This window comes from Meleagris gallopavo, chromosome 2 (genome assembly GCF_905368555.1).
Source record: "Meleagris gallopavo chromosome 2, MGAL_WU_HG_1.1, whole genome shotgun sequence".
Lineage (NCBI taxonomy): Eukaryota > Metazoa > Chordata > Aves > Galliformes > Phasianidae > Meleagris > Meleagris gallopavo.
Genome location: NC_139405.1, coordinates 82,138,166 through 82,157,793, shown reverse-complemented (window position 1 = coordinate 82,157,793; position 19,628 = coordinate 82,138,166). Strand labels below are relative to the sequence as shown.

Below are 19,628 nucleotides of genomic sequence, written 5' to 3'. Positions count from 1 at the left end.
ATAAATTATTTTGAGTGAACCCAAGTAACAGAGTTAAGTCATCAACAGTCATCACAAACTTTTGCTTGTGAAATGGCCAGTAGTTCTTTTTGCTCTACCACTAGTAACTTTGTATGTGTTTTTTGTTTTTTCTTTAATTTTTAACAAAGTAGTTTGTGTTAGTTAGGAGGCCTTGCTAAGGAAGAGACGTCATTTGTAGCTCCGGTCACTGGGAGAATTGGACCAATAGATACAATTTCCTCTTCCTCCTTCCTGTGTGATAGGAATATTTTTTCAATCTCCCTTTTGTTGCTTTCAGGAATTAGGAGTAGTATATTACTGCTATAGCACTTGATAGTATTACACCATCTCTCAAATTACATGAGGAGCTTCAGAAAGCAGTCACATGTTACTCAGAAAAGTCCCTCATCAAGAAAAAAATAGAAAGTATGAATGCTATCCTAGCATTCAGCATGGAATTTAAACCATGGAGGACAAATAGAGAAAATGAGAAAACAAATGAGAAAACAAAGGTTCTTTAGCTCCCCATGTAAGGAATTTTCTTTAGTCTCCAAATAATTTTGACATGTTGCTGTACTTTCTCCAAAGTTTCTACTTTTGTAAATATATACTGTGGAGTCATGGATAGTCCATCTTCCATGTTAAATGTAATGAAATGTATATTTGCAAAATATAATGACAGTGGTGTTATAAATTAACATTTAGCTTCAGTTAGGTATCTTGGTGGCACTAATTTTCCCTGAACTTTATGCATTTAATTATTTTTTTTCCTGAAAGTGATTTTTTTTATATATAATACATTATTTAATTCCAAAAATTCTCTTAATAGAAAACATAAATGCAATTTTGTCAGACAGCTCTACTGTGAAATCCAGAAATTGTCATTTTTCATTTTCATATGTAGGAGCCAGGCCCAAAATATAACTAACAGACACCACAGCTCATGAAGCAGTTTCTGTGCTCTGCTTTTTTGAGATCTTCTTGATGTTTTCCTGACCTTTTAGAATCTGGAGACTTCTGGCAAGTGACTAGCAAACTTTCCTTGCCCAGCATACACATTCTTAGATGATGGCCACAGGTCATATGACCCAGGTAGTGTTGAAGTAGCTGTTGCTTTGCTGTCAGTTTCTTGGACGCAAGCAGCTCCAAAAGGAGGATGCAGCTCAATGAACCTTGGGGTGGAAAGGATGCCTGGGGCCTCTCACTGAAGCTGGGACATGCTGCAGAACTGTGCCATCCAGTGAAAAAGCTGTGGGACAAGGTCTGCACAGCATCAGTTTTTACCAGTAAAACCAGCCTTGAGGAATCCCAGCTCCTGAAAGCTAGAGTGTCTGAAGGAGGAAAGACTTCTCCAGTCTGAGGATAGCACCTAAGTAAAGTGAATGTAACTAGAGTCTGAAGGTTGCACACATGTGCTGAGTGCTGGCTGACATCATTGCAAGGTGACTCTTGATTGTCTTCAAATGATTGTGTCAGATGGTAGAGGATCCTGAAGACTAAGAACAAAAATATCACTTGTATCTTCACAAAGCATAAGAAAATCCAGGGATCTACAGGCATGATGTGATGAAGAAAATCCTCCCGGAAACCATTTTCAAACATATGAAGGACAAGTAAGTGACTGGAAGTAGTTAGTGTGGATTTGAGAAGAGGAAATAGTGCTTAACAATCCTATTGCCTTCTGCAGTTAAATGACTAGTTTGATGAATGGGAGAATAGTGTGTATTTTTGCTATCAAGTAAAAATTTTGATGTCCTCTTCTGTATCTTCATTATAGACAAGGTGACAAAGTACAGGTTAGATAAAGGGAGCAGCAATGATTATGGAAAACCAGGGGAATAACTGGGCCCTGGGGCTTGTGATCAGTGCCACAAAGTGCAGTCAGAGGGAGTCGATAATGGTATACCCCCCGGCTCAATATTGGAGCCAGTGTCTTCATTAAGACATTCATTTAGAGAATGGGGTAGAGCATACCTTAGCAAGTTGACAGAGAATTGGATAAAAATAAATCATCTGAAGTTCAACAAATCTTGCATCTGGAGAGTAAAAACCGATGGCATCAGCACACACTGATGCCAGACTGCTGGACAAGCAGACTATGAATCAGCAATCCACGTACATGTCAAAAAAAGTCCATTAGTAGGCCATCATTGAGATCATTGCCCTCTACTAGTTACTGGCAAGGCCATAGCAAGAAAGATACAGTTTCTGCGATGTGTCTAGCAAAGGGCCACAAAGAGGGTTAAAGGCACTGGAGCATCTCTCACCTAAGGACAGGCAAAGAAAGGTGGGACTTCAGCCTGAAGAAAAGAAGGTTCTGGAGAAGCTTATCAATGTATATAAATCCTTGAATGGGTATAAATAGCTGACATGAGGCATTGAAGAAAAGGGAGGCAGACTCTTTTCAGCAGTACCTACAGATAGGATGAGGCAGTGGGTGCAAATTGAAAAGCAGGGAATTCCATCTCAATAAAAAGAAAATACTTTTTTTTACAGTGATGGTTGCCAAACACTGGAATATATTCCCTGGAGAAGTTGTGGAGCCTCCATCCTTGGAGAATCTCTAAACAGTACTTTCAGCATAGTTGACAAACATCTTCATTTTTATAGATTAACAAGATTTTTGGAAGTGCTTCAGGTGTACTTAAGCAGACCAGTTCTCCACCATGGTGGTTGCCTTGGTTCCAGTGAGGAATTCAGTTCAAACATTTACAAATCTATTTTACAACCATATTATTGACTCTATTCCTTAGGAAATTGCAGGTGTCTTGAAGTAAATGTTTTTGAAGCAACTTCCTTACAACTTCCCTTATTTCCAGTTTGTATGTTTATAGAATGAAATACTTTAGGGAAGATGTTGTTTAGCATTAGCTCAGCGATAAGTGAAATGCATCATAAAACCAAGAATCCTTAGAGCTATGCTATCTCCTGTGTCAACAGTGATCTCACTAAAATGGTGTGTTTAGAGAGACCTTGTGAAATTGCAATATTTCCCTATTAAATAATCAATTTACTGTCTGAGATTACAAGTTTCTCTAATCAAATATGAATAAAATTATTATGGCACAGGGGAACATCTTCCTAAATAAATAATTGGGTGGAGAATTATTAGATTTTCTTAACTTAATTATTTAAAATGGCATACAAATATGAAAATGAATTTAAATTCAGATTGCATTTATCTGATTTATAGAACTTAAACTTTTCTTTGACGTAATTTGTTTTCTAGTTCAGTGAATAAATGTTGTACTCAACCAATTGTAAAACAAGCTTTACAGAGCAATGATAATTACTGCATAGTAGGTTAGGCTCCTGGCACAGCACAAACAACATTTTTCACAGCTATAGCTCTGGAGTTTCAAAATCTCTTTTAATCTTCTCAGTCCTTCCTGACTTTGATGTAAGTTGTTTTTAAGTATGTAATGCTTTGGTCTGACTTTCTATAAGTTGGAGTCATGTACATTCCTTCACTCAGCTATTTAACATTCTGAAATGGTTAATGTAAAAGAGGGAGACATTTTCTGGGGTGTTTCTGAATTAAAAGCAGAATAAGGAATCACTAAGGTAGAGTACAGAGAACAGTGGAAAGAATTTATTTCAGCTTTAAGATCTCAGTTAGAACTTTTGAACTACTTTCCAAATACTTTTTATCAGTTCTTTTGTATTTCTTAGCAAGAGGTATAACAAGAGAATAGGAAGTTATTATAATTAAAAATTAAGGTGTTCATTATAAAAAATCTAAATGTAGTTGAAAAATACCTCTACAAGTGATTTTGTATTGAAAATGCATTTCTGTGGTACACTTGAACAATTGTGACTGATTCGTGTAGAGATTTGTTAGAAGCAATACAGAATTTAGGTTGTAGCATTTTACTTCTTGGCATTGCTGTGCTTGTTTAAGTATTACTTCGGTGCTTATTAAACACATTAGAGAATACTAGCTAATCTCTTTTAGCATTTTATAAATACAAAAAAAAGTAGTCTTTATTGGAAATCATGCCTAAAATTAGAAAGACAACGTCAAATGAAGAAATGCATTAGCAAGGCGTTCCCTGGTGACTACCTTTCCGAAACAGAGAATTAGGACCTTGTGAGCTCTGTGCTTTTGTAAGCCATGTTTCTGTGAAAGACTTAGTGGGATGTGAGTTGTAGGCTTTCTCTTGTTTTCTGCAAACAGCTTTCTTATTTCCTGTGAGTTTATTTACATTTAATATTTAATATAGAGATTAATTTTCTGTAATCTAGTTACCATCATATAACCTCATGGCCAAGGTTAAGAGGAGTGAAGAAATTGTATATTCAGGTCCTAATATTATATTACTGCAGTAACCAATGTTTCACTGATTAGAAGGTGGATTTCCTATTAAGGAAATAGAATATTCAAACCATAAGATTTCTAAGGACTAAAAATAAATATAACTGCAGCACTATCAAAGTTACTGACTAAACTATTAACAGCATTGTGAAGAGTTCATAGAATCATAGAATATCCTAAGCTTGAAGGGACCCATACGGATCATTAAGTCCATCTTTTGGATGGTTCGATGATTAAATGTCAAAGACATCTTTAAATATTACTAAAAGTTTGCTTAAATGCACACTAGGAAATAATGACTGCACTGGGACTGCACATTTGTTGTAGATTTCATATTTTCACACTGAGACCTGTTAAATAGCTTGTTGACACCTCAGGGAAGCCTCCTGTCACACAGCCGTTTGGTAGATGCTGAAATTGTGTTATGGCACAGTTGAAGATGCAAACAGGGTTCAGTCTGTGATTGCTCTGATTTTTGTGATTAGTTCTCTTCCTTTTTCAGCACTTCTTGAACCAGCTTTCTTACTGATATCGCCGTGTGATATCACTGAATCACAGAATCACAGAATGGCCAGAGTTGGAAGGGACCTCAAGGATCATGCATCTTCAACCCCCCTGCCACATGCATGGCCACCAACCTCTGCACTCAATACTAGACCAGGCTGCCCAGGGCCCCATCCAATCTTGCCTTGAACTCTTCCAGGGACGGGGCATCCACAACCTCTCTGGGCAGCCTGTTCCAGCAACAGTGACATCTGTCTTTGTGCCCTGGTGTGGCAGCTTGGCAAGCCCATGGGAAACCATGCAGTAGAGGGCTATTGCAGTTCCACCTGTTCTTCCCCTGGATCAGCGTGGGTTTATGGTGGACTCAGTAAGCAGCTGGAAGCATAGGGTAATGACTACAGAGAGGGAAAATAGGAGAGTTTATAAGGGTTAGGTTTATCAGCTGAGAGGGCTGAAGTGAAGGAAAGTTGTGTTGAATTACTGCAGACACTACAGATTGTTAGGCTTCTAGGAGGCAGCTTTGGGTGCATGGAGAGACAATCCAGCATCTACTCAGAGCCTGCCTTTATGACTACATTTAGGTACCTGAGAAGCTGTTGAGGTGTTCATGCAGTGGACACTAACATCAGTGTCTGTGCTTTGCACCTGCTTTCTGCTTTGGTTATATCTGTCCCACTTTGTCTGTTTTTAAGGTTTATGCAAGAGGATCTCAGTTTATCCTGGCAAACGAGTTACATAAGCCTCATTAATCTTGTCCAATAACTGTAGTAGTAAGGGCTTTAAAGCCCAGCTTCCTACTTTCTCTAGAACCAGTTTCTGTTTTGAAATATGATGATGTGTTTCAGGGAATGCTAATTAGCTGTTTCCTTTAAAATTCACACAGGCTTAATTAAGGACTTTTGCCTTCATATTCAAGTGTAGGTTCTTTAAATTATTAATTCCATTTCATAAGTCTTGTCAGTATTCCTACATAACTCTGCTCGATTTTATCCTAAAATAATCTGCCGTTTATTTTAGGCTCTAGGATTAGTGGTCTTACTCTTCTATACTTAGAGATATATGAATAGATGGATGTAATATGATACAGCAGGGAGCTGCGATATAGATTTAGAATTCTTCCATTGTGTATTGGAGCTGCAGCCTGCCCAGAGGCTGCAGTCAGGGTACAGACGTGTGCAAGGATGCACAGAGCCTTACTTCTGAAGAGCATTCAATCTAATGTGAGGCAAAACTTGTCAAGTCATTTTGATTAACAGAGAGAGTAAAGGAAGAGAGGAATAAAGAGTTCAGCTGACTGTGTTCTTCAGCTAGGCACTCAGCTGGGGTTTCCTGGAGCATATAATTTCTCATTTATTCTGTTTTTAATATTTCATTCTTTTTGTCCCTGACCAAGCAGTTGTTGTTTAAATGATTTATGTCTGTATCATAGCTGAAGTTAGTCCTAAAGAAAAGAGGAAAGGAGCCTACTGTCCAAACTGTCCAAAGGCATTTCAGGAGTCAGGAGGATGGGCAAAAATATCAGTAACATTTAGATAGCTTCTTATCGTACCGATTGCTAATAGCAACAACAACAAAGAAGTATATAGCATGAAATTCAGGATCTCTTTTGCTTTTATCTTCCTTATGTGCTTTTCTAAATAGTTTGAGACAACTGATGACACCGCTTACCTCTTTTATTTTTCTAAGTCGGTGTAGATGATATTGCATTTTTTAATTTAAAGGAACCATGTGGTGCTGGGATGGTTATTTATATTTTAATTGTTCTATAACCTGAATGTTTGCTTGATAAACTCAACAAAGATAATGAATTTCACTTTAAATTTATCACTTGTAGGTAGTGTCTGAATGCAGAAAATAACACTATTCAGCTAGTTAATGCTTTTTTAAGTGCATTTTAATTTCTACACATCCTTGCAAAGGAGCAGGGGAACGGTTTGTTCAGCTGCATATGTCAGCTCTCTGCCCCATACACAGTAACACAGTAAGGGGTATGGCTTTCACCCGCTTCTGAAAGGGAGTTTGGAGCTGAAGCTCTGCCCGCTTTGTGAACCCGAGAGGGCACCAAGGCATTTGCAGTTCTTTCTTGCCAGAAGGAAGATTTAGAATGAAAATGTAAATATTTAATCACAGACTGGGTCATGATCTGCTCAAAGCAGGACCATAATTGACTTATCAAAAGAAATTCTTCTAACTTTTTAAATCACATTATTCTAATAAAAAATGATAACTATTTGTCTTTACTTTTACTAACTATTCCCATACTGATGCAGGGAAGTTATGGAGAAGCAGGACTGCAAAGAAGTAGGTGTGTGCATCTCTAAAACTTGTGTTTCTCTAGAAAAAGCTAGAAAAAGTTTCTAGAAAATGTTTCACTTCAGAAATACTATATTTTATTTTATTTTATTTTATTTTATTTTGTAAATTTGTGATGATCACTGCACTGGCTATAATGGTTCTTAAGATGTGAGGAATGATCTAATATCCATGGTGTTATGGTGTTATTTGCATACCATAGAACAGCTCGATCAGAAGTGCTCATGCTAATAAAAGTGTGTTTATGATTATGAAGCAATGAAAAAAAAGTTCTACCTTTGACACTGGCTGTGAAAGTAGAAGGAAAATGAAGAATGCATGATATCATTTAAAAAAAATGAAAAAATAAATCTGGAAGCTTATGACTCGAATTCTTACAGATTTTCATCCTCTCAAAGAGGGAGAATGTCAGCATTTTCATTTCATGTTTAGTTTTCAGTATTTTCATTTAAATATGCAAAAATGGAATGCTAAAAATACAAATGCATGATTGTTTTACATGTTTTGTGTACACATGGCACGTGTTATAATGACTGATGTTAAAGTGATTGGACAAAATGTAGGGCAAGCATTTATTCTGCGTAGCAGCACGTAAGCATTCTGGCAATCAGTAAGTGGCAGTGAAAAATAACTGTCTCTATTTATTTTATTTTTTATAACTGATTTCTTTTTTCAGAAAGCTTTTGAAGTCTTGACTTGGCAATATGTCATAAATCACATTTTAGCTCATCTTGTAAATAAAGGCAGAATTGCCTTCCGAGCATATTTGGTGTTTTCCTGTGTAATTAACACCTCATTCACAGTTGTGTCTGCCAGTCACAGCCCTGCCTTCTTCCCAGAGACACTTCCTTGATACTTTGTTTATACTGATGTGATTTTATGCGTCTCCTCAGGATGCTTTAAATAAGACCAAACAGGAAAAGGAAGGTGCTTCAAGAAGTCAGCAGTATAGATTGTAATAACTCACAGGAACATTTCAAAAGTACGAAGCAGTTCCTTTTTGGTTATTACTCATTATTATCTCAAGCTGGTTTTCATACTTTCCCAGGAAAGTTTACTGTCTTTCAAGAGAGCTGGGAAATATTAATTTCCATTTGTCTTTAATGAAGTAGAGATCAGTCACACATCTCAACTGTGAGACTTAAAATCTAAATGGGATTTTGGCATGCAGGGTGAAGGCCCAAAGAAGCACACTGCGATGTTAGTGGCATTGATAGCTAACAGTCCCTTTTGGGGGGAGTGTATATGCACACCTTTCCCAGAACTGTATCCTCTCATACTGGGCTGACTACAAGGCTGCTCCAGTGAGCTGAATCCTGACCTAAGTTAAAAATTAGTGGGCTTTCTCTGAGCTGTCCTTAACCCAGTTGACTTACATGCTCTGGTTCATCTCATGGCTGCACAGTCTATGTTACCAGCCAACAGAGGACATATCATGGGGTGGGTGCTGAGCTTTGAACCCAATATAGACACCTGGTGCCATATTTTGATTCTGAACGTTCACCCTGGGCTGCCCCAGTTGTGGCTCTGCATGTGCGAGTGCTGACAGGATTAAACAGCTCAGTACATAGCATATGTCTCAGCTAGTTAAGACCAGGAATTTGGCACTCCAAATATGCTGATTTTTTAATTTATTTATTCTTTCACACTGCCCTTAAAACACACTGACTGACTCATAAAACTGGTGGTAGAGCACTTGTCCATGTCACAACCAGGCGGACGAAGCATGTCCCCACAGTCCTTGCTGGGTTCTTTCTTCACTTTGAAGGGCTTCACACCCTCGTGTCCTGCTTCTTAGAAGCACCTCTGACATCTGAGCAGTGGACTATGCTGGTGAGCTGCAGGTTATGAGGAACGGGATTTTCCACCGTTACTGAGGGTGAACAAGATGATGACAGGATAGTTCATGATTAATGAGGGGCAGAGCGTGAGGGGTTTCTACACATTTGGGTTTTCACCTTTAGAGAGTTAGACTGAGGTTTCCCCTTCCATTCCTGAGGTTTCATTCTGCACTGTGTGTGATATCATTTAATAAGATACAGAAGTAGTGTTAGATGTAGGAAACATCAGTTACAGAAATATCCCCTATGTGCTAATTGTGAGCTGTCAACAAGCATTTTCCTTTTTTTGGCTTCTTAAGCCAAGTTTTCACTAGGACATCCCCCTAATCTTTTTGTTAATTTATGTTTGCTATATGCAAGGGAAAAATTAGTCAGTGTGTATATAATTCTCTTTTTTCCATCACACCTAGATATTGGATATTCCCAGCTGTTGTTTCTAAAAAAGTGCATTGGATTTCAGCTTGGTAATGAGGATGTAAATTACTGTGAATTATTTCCATTTTTGTGTTATCTTCCTAAAAAGAAATGTGTGTGTGAAAACAGCAGTTGTCCAATTGAGCTCAGTGCTAAAATATCATATTAGTTACATGTGCATGTTTTTCAGACTGGGTTGAAAGTCTCCTGTTAACTTAAGTAGATTTTTATGGACCTTAAGTTTTAATGCAAATGATGTTGCACTTGCAGTATGTATACAGCTAGTACTAATTGCATGAAGAAGATGAACTGTTTTTCCAGGTAAATCTCTGAGCATTTTCTGCTTGTTCTCACATACTGGAGAAAGGTGGGGGTGTTTGTAAATAGGGTTATGTTGCACATTTTTACTGACAGTGGGAGTCAGGGAGACTACTGCTGTGACATAATTTAGCATCTCAAACTCTGGAGCATTCAGATGAAATATAACTCATTTACACATCATCAGGATTCTGTATCAATGTGCAGTCACATTTGAGACGTAGCTTTAAAACGTGACAGTAAATGTTGCAGAGATGCAAATACACCGTTTCTTGTAATTTTTAAAAAACAATCCTGGAAGTTGTAGACTTAGGTGGTGTTGCAGTGACTTGTATAAGTATTCAGTCTGGGTAATTTTTGACCTTTTTGCTACTAAATAAGGCAGTAAATCTTTCTTTTAAACAAAGCTCTAATTACTGATCAGTCATTAGCAGTAACATTTATAAACATCTGCTGCTCTTTTCTTTTTCCAGGGAAGAAGAGGCAAGCCAGGCCTCCCTGGAAAACCGGGGCCGCCGGGACCTCCCGTGAGTATCAAGCAAGGGGATTGGAAATATCCACCCCATCCTGGAACAGTAATCTTTGCTAGTGCTTTTAAACAGCTTGCCTAAGCCTTGTTATATTGAAAACAGTTGATCAGTGCTCTGCTGTATCAGATGGCTACTAGACCCAGCCTTTTTATACAGTAGAGATAAAAGGACTGTGTCCACAAACATGAGAGAATGCACAGAACAATACAGAAGGGAATAACCAAGATGCTAACTGCTGTGGAGGAAACAGAAGATGTCTGGCATTTCAAAGAAAGACCAGCCATGTATACTAAATGGGAATACTGTGCATTCATTCACTTTACAGAACATGTGATGCTCTGTAGAAGATGGGATAATTTCTGTCTCAGAGGGGTAATTTGAAAGATGAAGGACTTTGTGAAGTATGTGCCAACTGCCTGAATGGCAGGGAGGATTATACCCGGCACTGGAATGAGCACTCAGCTGTGGTTCAGATGAGTTTACTGAAGAATTAAAAAGATTAGGAAATACATGACTCTATGAAAGGATTTATAATATGATGCACTAACGGTTTTAACTCAGATCTAAGAGGTTTGGGATTTGTTTTTTAAGAGATACATGATTTCAAATTTGAAATCAAGCATAAATCTGGGCTATCTTAACCCATAATGAATGCAGTCTTCTTTTGGTAGAGAAAGACTTGGTCATATTTATAAAATTCCCTATATATTATATTGTAAAAACGCTATTGTGCACAAATATAGAACAGCTGTTAATTTGTGGAATAGGTAAGCTGCTGCTTCACATTCACAGTATCAAACAAGGATTTCATGATTCCTTTTTATGCTTGTCTGAAATAGATAAAGGTCAGCAGTTTGCATGTCAAAACATTTGATTTGTGTACTTCAAGCTTACAGCCAGTGAAAACTTCTAGGTTTATTTCTAGAGAATAGAATCTTGCTGCATTAAATAGAATTAATAAATTGAAATAGATACCATTTACAATGATCTAAAAACACAACTCCTTAAATGTTACAAATCACATTTATTTCCCTTTTTCATTGGAAAAAAAAAAAGAGTGCTCAGGAAGAAATTGAAAATTATGTTCATTTATCCTGCATACAGTTTAATAGCTAAAAATTCCTGCTTCTCCTCTGCTACTCGTTGTCATATTGAAGCCTTGTTTGTTTGAGTGTTTTATACACCATGGGGCTACTATTGCTAAAATGATATTGCAGACTCAGTGGTGTCCAAACAGAGAGAAGAAGTGATGCAGAATCTTTCTTAATACAAATACAATTAAATAGCCTTTAAAATAAAAACAAATATAAAATAAAAGCATAGAAGAGACAAGATGCTTAACTTTTTATGAACCAATGAAAAACTGTAGGTCTATTACAGATTTCTGCCATCATAGGCGTGTTTGCAGATCAGGGAAGATGTGTGGCCTTTGATAGTCTCACCAGAAAAAATTAGTGGATGCTAAATTGCACTTTTATTATTTAAGCCTATTTCAGGTTTTCCTACAGCAATGCAAAGCTCCCCTTTTTCAGCATAGTAGGATCCATTTGAGGAGCTGTATGGGAACTACCCTAGCACTGCTTTATCAGGCAAGCGTTCCTCAAGCACTCATGGCCTAGATTTTGGTTAAAGATAATTTTTTCTGATATAACCATATTGATACAGTCCTTATTTTAGATACAGCTACACCAGCATCTTGACTTCTTCTTCCATGACTGAGAAAATAATCTATGAAAAGCAAGCTGTACAATGCTTATTAGTATGCATTGGCAGTATCCCCATATTTAAAGTGCTGAAACTTGTACATACTCAAAAGACTTTAACAGGATTCGTCATTTGTCCTCTCTTTTTCAAGGCTCAGAACACACTGGATTTTGCTGTATGGTTCTTACTGTTACCCCTCTGCTTCACACAGTAGTGGCAGCCTCTTCATGAATATGGATATGGCCTCTGCTTTGGCCTCAGAACTATCACTCCCACAGGCTGGTTGCTATCATAAATTTGGCCTGCATAGGGTATAAAATGCTTAACAAATTGACTTAACGTGAATATTAAGCTCAATACAGTCTGTAGTTTTCTCCAAAAACGTAAACTTGGTGTTTGATATTTCAGAAAAATAAGAAAATTTTATTTCAGAAAAGGAAGATTAAATTATTAATTTTTAGATCAGGTAAATGCTGAGTGTTATCTGTTCATGTTATGTGGTACTTAAATATTAGAAAAACATCCAGGTGCTCAGGAATGACAAAACAAACAAACAAAAAAACCCTGTGAGATGGAAAATTTTGCCTCCTTGAGGACAGCGGAGAACAGATGTTAGGATACTCAAGGGGCTTGATGTAAAGCACAGTGCTAAAAAAAAGGAGGGAGGGGAAGGGTATAAACCACATTCTGAGCAGCCCAAAGGGCTATAAATTGGATGTTACTAAGGGGTATGTATTTTGATAAATCAAAATAATTAATTTTCAGCTACTTCTGGCATTGCAGCAATAAAGGTTTGCTTTGTATTCTCAGTCTAAGTCTTCTAATGCTTTCTCAATTATCCTTTTTTTTTTTCTTTTTTCTTTTTTCTTTTTTCTGATAGCCTAGTTTCTGGGGATTTTTTTCCCCCTAGTAAAATTGATGTTTGTAGTGAGTTTCTATCATCTTACTATCATCTACACATCTTTGGTTAAAAACTTGCATCACTGTGCCAGAAATGTAGATCTATTGGCAAGTGTTGATTGAATTACTTGGTTTAAGTGGGACTCTCTGTGCATCTTCTTCCAGGAGTCCTTTTATGTGTGCCATTTTTTTCCTTTGGTGCAAACAAGTTTCTTTTGGTGCAAACAAGGCCATGGGTAGCACCAGGGGAGATTTAGATTAGATATAAGAAAAACTTCTTCTCTCAGAGTGGTCAGGTACTGGAATGGCCTGCCCGGGGAGGTGGTGGAGTCGCCGTCCCTGGCAGTGTTGAAGAGGCGTCTGGATGAGGAGCTATGAGATATGGTTTAGTGGCTTGTGGTAGCAATGGTAATGGGAGGATGGTTGGACTAGATGATCTTGTAGGTTCTTTCCAACTTTGTGATTCTATGATTCTATGATAAATCCTGTGCCCACAAAAGCCAGTTGATGGACACTGTAGACTTTTAAAATCTACTGTTATTCCCTTCTGGTTCAGAATTCATGCTTTCTGATGTTGTTTTTGAGTATCATACGTATCATTTTACTACTGGAAAGCTGAGATGTATGCTCTCACATGTCACACTCCGGTGCGTAACAATTTAAGCTGAAAACAAGGAGACCAAATGATTTAAGTAGAACTGCAGCTCCCTCTAGTGCTTATTGATTGCTTTCTCCCTTTTAAAAAGTCTAGAGAACTGTTTAAAGCTTCTGTAAATTATGCTATTCCTTTCTCCCTCAGAAACATTCTGGATATTATGAGTGTGAAATAAAAATCTCAATACATTTCAAATTTATTTCATACATTTTCCTACATACATTTTCTTCTAAAATCCTATTTTGCATGGTTCTATATTAAATTGAAAGCAATGATTTTAGAAACCAAAAAAAAATTACTCTCTTGGTAGGATGCTATGAGAGTCTAAGTACAGCATTTCGATCTTATGGCAGAGCTGAACTGAGAGCTTTCTGTAGTAGTTGCTAACAAAAATATCTGCAGGACTTAGCATCACAGAAGGGGGTATAGCATACATGTTTTTTGAAGTGTTTAATTCATAATTTTTCTAGTTACAGCACCAGTACTTTCAGTAGTTAAATGTATGGAAGGTGTATGAACTTAACATTTATATGTTGGTGGCCTAGTAATTCACTGGCCAAATTCTGTGACCTTCTCTTAGACTTAGGCAAAGTGCTTTTCTGATCAAGGCCTGAAGAATCACTGTTTGCCTTCTGTTCAGAGTTCTGTTAAGGAAGGTCACTTGTGTTTCTATTACGAACTAGAGATTCTATTGTGTTTCTAAATTGCATGGCATCTGGCATTGTTTTACATATTTTGGTTGTTCGTGGGAGATACTGACACTGAAACAGGATAATATAGGACACATTATGAATTTAGTGAAATACCTTTCTAAGGTATACCTTTCTAAGGTATAGAGTTTATATTTTTGTTTTATTTCAGTAAGTAGGACAGAAAAAGATTTTTTTCTGGTTTCTCCACTAAGGGTTAACTTGATCTCTTCTGTTCCAATTTTCTCTGTCTCTGCTGGAACATTTAGGACTGAATAAGTTCCATTTCTAAATAGTTCCAATTACAGCAGATCATCAAATTGTTTCAGAAATAAAGAACAACAAGCTAGAATTGTTCTACATATTCCTACAAGCATAGCAATATTCTCTGGGGTGAGTCAGAGTAAGATTTCTGCCCAGTGTAACTGTTTGGCAGAAGAGAAATACCGTCAACATTATTATTTAAAGCCATGAAGCATATGATTTGGCCAAGTGTCATCTTGTCTAAGAAGCTGTATGTGGCAGGGCACGCAAATAAATGTTGAGTCACCTAAATCATAGGTTAACACACTGCAATCTAGATTATTCATCCTCTTATATCTCTGCTATTTTCTATCAAAATGTTCAAAGTTACTGTTTGCAACCAGAATGAGTATACTTCACTTTTCCTGTGTTCTCAGAAGTTTCTTTAACTAGGGATCTGAAACGTCAAATTCTTTATATCAAGAACTGGTTCAGCAGGGTTCATCTCTCTCTACAAGGGGCTGGACTTTCTGTCTTTATCAATGAAATCATTCTTCAAAGATTAGCATGAAGTCTCCTTAAAGTCTTAAATTGAAGTAAGGTTTATTTTTTGTTTGTGTTCCATATGAGGCAGTGGAGAAGTTCACAGCCTACTTGAGTTCCTTCATTTAATTCCATACAATTTTGGTCCCTCTTATTCAATATGTATGTCAGTGCCACCAGAGCAGTTATCGTAAGAAGCCAGCAGCTTGCGTTGGAAATCTCATTTCCTCTGCTTCAGGAAGTACTGTCATTCTACCAATATTTTGCAAGTGAATGAATGTTATCACTTAATTACAATAAACAGAAAATCAAAGCAGTGGTAAGCGAAAATTGTCAGTAGCATTTCTGGTATTGCTGGACATTCTGCTGCATTTTAGAAAAATATTATAAATGCCTAAATGGTAGCAGAGGAGTAACTGGCAACGACTGGTCGTGTGGTTTGTTTCTATGCATTTAAGTTTTTAACATTCATATAAAAATGTAATTTATTTAATATATTCTATTGTGACAAACATCATCATTCTTTCTTTTTGATCTTTGGAATAATTTTTCAATGTTACATACCTACACTGATCAGTTCTCTGTTTTTTTTACATTATAGCCATCAGAAAATGGTATTTTATTTTCAGGACTAGGTGTAGACCTGAAATAATTGAATAAAGAGATTACACTGAGTCACTTTCAGTGCTGCATTCTCAGAAATGGCCAGTTTTAGAGGTGCGACCACTGCAATTCACTTGTTACATGTTTTGCTACGTAGACTGAGAGAATGGGTACACTTCTCAGCAATCACAGAACACAAACAAAATACAAAAGTTAAGGAAAGAAAATACATTATAGACCAACGTAATTTCACTGTTTGTTCCCACCTTGACAATGGAAATTACATCTGAAACTTGTTTGTAATTTTCATAAATAATTAGGAGATATTTTCAGTTCTTTTCTTATCTATATATGTGTATTCTCTGTGTGCTTCAGTTACCTCAATTACAGAACATGATACACAATATTAAAAATAAAAAAATAAAAAAACCCTACTCAAGTGAGATTGTAATTGGTATTTCCATAGGAGAAAGCTTGAAAAACATCCAAAATGGCAGATGTGCAAAATTCTCATTCGAAAGGCAGAAGTTTCCTGCACAGTAGTTCTTCAGTCTGTGTTAATTTTATTGCTTATTTACTTGCAAGCCAGTTTTGCTGGTTTGTTTATCTCCTGTGGAGATTTCAAGAGTGGATTATGCAGCTACATTAGTAGAGTGAAACAGTATGGAATGAAATACAGAGGCTAGAGTTTAGGAAGAGACCCTTGAATGAAACAATTTTCTGTTCCTGTAGAAAAATTTTATTCTTTTTATTCATTATATTATGGAAGCTGATGGAATTATTAAATTTATGTCAATTTTTGGAAATGAAAAAACTAAGAGAGGTGATTTACCTCTGGTAACCCAAAACCTGTGACATTGTCAAGAATGCAACCTAAATATGCAATGAGCTCCCCTCAGCTGCCTCAGTCACAAGATAATTCTGGGGTTTCTTGAGGTTATGTAATTTTCTCAAAACAATGACATGTCAAAAGGGTTCCGATTTTGTCAGAAATGATTTATATGATGCACAATTAATATCTGAGAGGTCGGAGTTGGTGGTAGATAGAGCATGTGATCCGTCTTTTGTTTTATTATTGCAGCAGACTCATTTTTACTGGTTTTCCACTGAAAAAAAAAAAAAATTGAAGGAGACAACACGGTAGCAAATGAGAAGGGATGATAAATTCTGATTTTTTGACCATTTGCCACATTAGAGAGTCACTGTTAAAACCTTCCAGTGTTGAGATTGAGACATCGAATAAGTATAGAGTGTCATCATTAATATGGATATCAGAGCATAAATTCTGCCACTAATTGTAGAAATCAGAATTGAGGGAACATCTCAGTCAAAACATCATCACAATACTTATATTATTTTTCATTGTAAATCAAGAGTGACAACTCACTTCCAAAATAAAATGAATAGAAACAAAGATGGGCTTATGTATTTTCCAATGATAGTGAGCAAAGAGGAAATGAAGCAGCTGTAAGGTTTCATGTGGTATATACAGTAGAAGTAACAAATACACCATTATTACTGCTCGGCAGTAAAACTTTCAGCAGTATTTGCACAGATTAATTCTTAGCATTTCAGTATTTTCCTTGGGTCTCTACATGAAATCAGTGGACAGTTTCTCAATTTGTCTAGAAATACTTTGGAATCCTGGTCCCGTACTGCTGTGAGTTTGGCAGCAGTTCTTGTTCAAGAAGTCTTATATTTTCATCTTGACAAATTGCTGTCATGGGTGATATGTAATTTGACTTCTGACTTCTTGTAAGAATTTTACAGTGCCTTTAGCTTGAAAATGGGAGAAAATGTCAACAGATTTTTATTCTGAGAATATAGAAAGCTGCTTTCCTATTAGAAGGCGTTCCGGAGTACGTCTGTAGCGAATGCAATGTGTGTGTAATAACAAGGCTTACAGAACAATTAACAAGGACCTTATAAAAGTATAAATCTGTGATTAAATTCTCTGACTAATCTCTAATGTCTGACACAGAGTCTTACTGATAAGCAGACTCTATTTTCTTAAGGAACAACTCTTTCCAAAACTGAACAGAGTTCAGTTTCATGAAGCAATCTTTAGGGAACACCTACACTATGCCAGCTACATTTTTCCTACTAACACAAAAGCTGCAGGCTCCTGTAAATTGTCTGTAATTATAACACAACAGAACAAGAGTTGCCTTTGTGCCTTGTCTCAGTTAAGTGCTGTTCATTCAGACAGATGATTTGAACAGATATTTTTATCTCATTAATGTATCCAAATGTTTCTTACAGCACCATGAGTGGCTGTAGTTCTTATTGAATGATGTGTAAACCACAGCTTTAAGAGAGATACTTTTCTGATTCTTAAATTTACCAAAGTTTTACTTCATAAGATCTGTACTCAACTTTTTGTGTTCTGCCCTGGTTCACAAGACCTAAAAATCTTATTAAGGGCCTGGTTTGTGGCAGAATGTGTCTTTTTTCTTTTTTCTTTTTTTTTTAATATGTATATTATAAGTATATATATATCCAACCTAAGCCTGCATTATATTAGAAGCATGTTCTCCTTTTTTGAAATTCTAGGTGAAAGTTGTCTGTTTAAACTTGCATAGCCAATAAAACTAGAAAATCTCTCAGAGAAATCTGTCATTCCTCAATTTCCCTCCCTTTCAGTACTCGGAGTTAAAAAATCTGACTGTTTTGTCAAACCTGAAGCTGCTTCCACATCAAAATTTGTGCTTTGAGTTAGTGAAAAGAATTTTTAAAATGCTGCAGAAGATTCAGTTCATAGCAGAAAAGGTTCCTATTAGAACTGATGTGAATGTCATCTCTGCCTTCTCTGACAGATGGATTCTCTACAAAATAGTTGCCAGTTTTCAAAACTCTAAGAATTTGAAGCTGATTGTGTTTCTCATTGTGCCTGGAGAAAAAATAAAAATAAAAAAAAATAAAAGGATATAATGAGTTTATAGAAAATGGTTTATTGTGGAGGCAAGTAAAAATTGAAATCCCTTTACAGGAACAGAGCTCTCTTCAAGTACAGGTAGGTAAACATAACGTTAGTTAAATTAAAATGATCTTCTGATACATTTTACTTCCTTACAGGGTCCTTCTGGACTAGAAGGAATTCTGGATTCATTGAACAAACATTACAATGAGGTATGGAAATTTGAGTTGTCTGTCCATGTTTGTGTGCTTAATGGCTAAGAAGCATCTAAGATAGAAATGACCACAATTTTGATCTTTGCAAACCACATTCCGAATTCATCTGAAAAGTTAATCCTTCCACTTCTCCCTACTCCTCTTCTGCACCCCTCCATAGGTTCAGTCTGCATACCTTCTATGTCATCTATCCTGCTGCCATATGTCTTATCTCCCATGTCTCATACTCCTCTATTTTTGACTGCTGTAACCCAGAAAGGAGGAAGCTGGACCACCCAGCTGTTAGTATGAAGCACTAGCTCCCCAGCTCTAAACATAATTGATCTAAATCATATGTGACACTTCCTCTTTCTTTCCCTAACTTGACATGATCCTAAGAATAGAACAGAAAGGCAAGGAGATAATTAAATAAGGTCTACTAGAGATCTGTAAGAATTGTCCATATGTATATATTGTAGACTAATGAGAATATTGTCTTAATTACATGACATTTCACAACTAGAAGCACTTCATGGAAAGATGTTAAATAGCATACGAGCTGCTATTTTCTCCTTTAAACTCTTACACAGATATTTCAGATCATTTATGTAGTTGTAGTATCTGCCATTGTATAGCACTGTGATTCACAGATCATGCAAGCCTTCTTAATTGGTGGTGAAGTGAGTACGTAATTCATCTGAATAAGAAGTCATATTTCATTCAAAGGTTTATAAAGAATTATTGTAAGAATTGCTTAATACAGAGGCTAATGTGTGTTTCCTGCTTTACGTTGTGCATATCAAACCTGGAAGATATTCAAGTCCTTCAATGTTAAAATGTGTAACTATTAAAAGCAGGTGAAATCAGACTATTTTTATTATATAACATATCCAGATGAGTACAAAAAGATTCTGGAGTGAAATTCATGTCAAACATATCTTCCTT

The 19,628-nt window shown here is 36.6% G+C and overlaps 1 protein-coding gene across 7 annotated transcripts in view; it reads left to right on the top strand.

Annotated features, from left to right (window-relative positions):
• The window catches only part of COL19A1 (collagen type XIX alpha 1 chain), a 189,253-nt gene that overhangs the window by 117,957 nt on the left and 51,668 nt on the right, over positions 1-19,628 (top strand). For all 7 annotated transcript variants that reach the window (XM_031552582.2, XM_085217827.1, XM_019613188.2 and 4 more), the window contains 2 exons: positions 10,179-10,232; positions 18,648-18,701. In XM_031552582.2, coding sequence (XP_031408442.2) covers positions 10,179-10,232; positions 18,648-18,701 — 108 coding nt within the window. The remainder of the gene's footprint in view (positions 1-10,178; positions 10,233-18,647; positions 18,702-19,628) is intronic.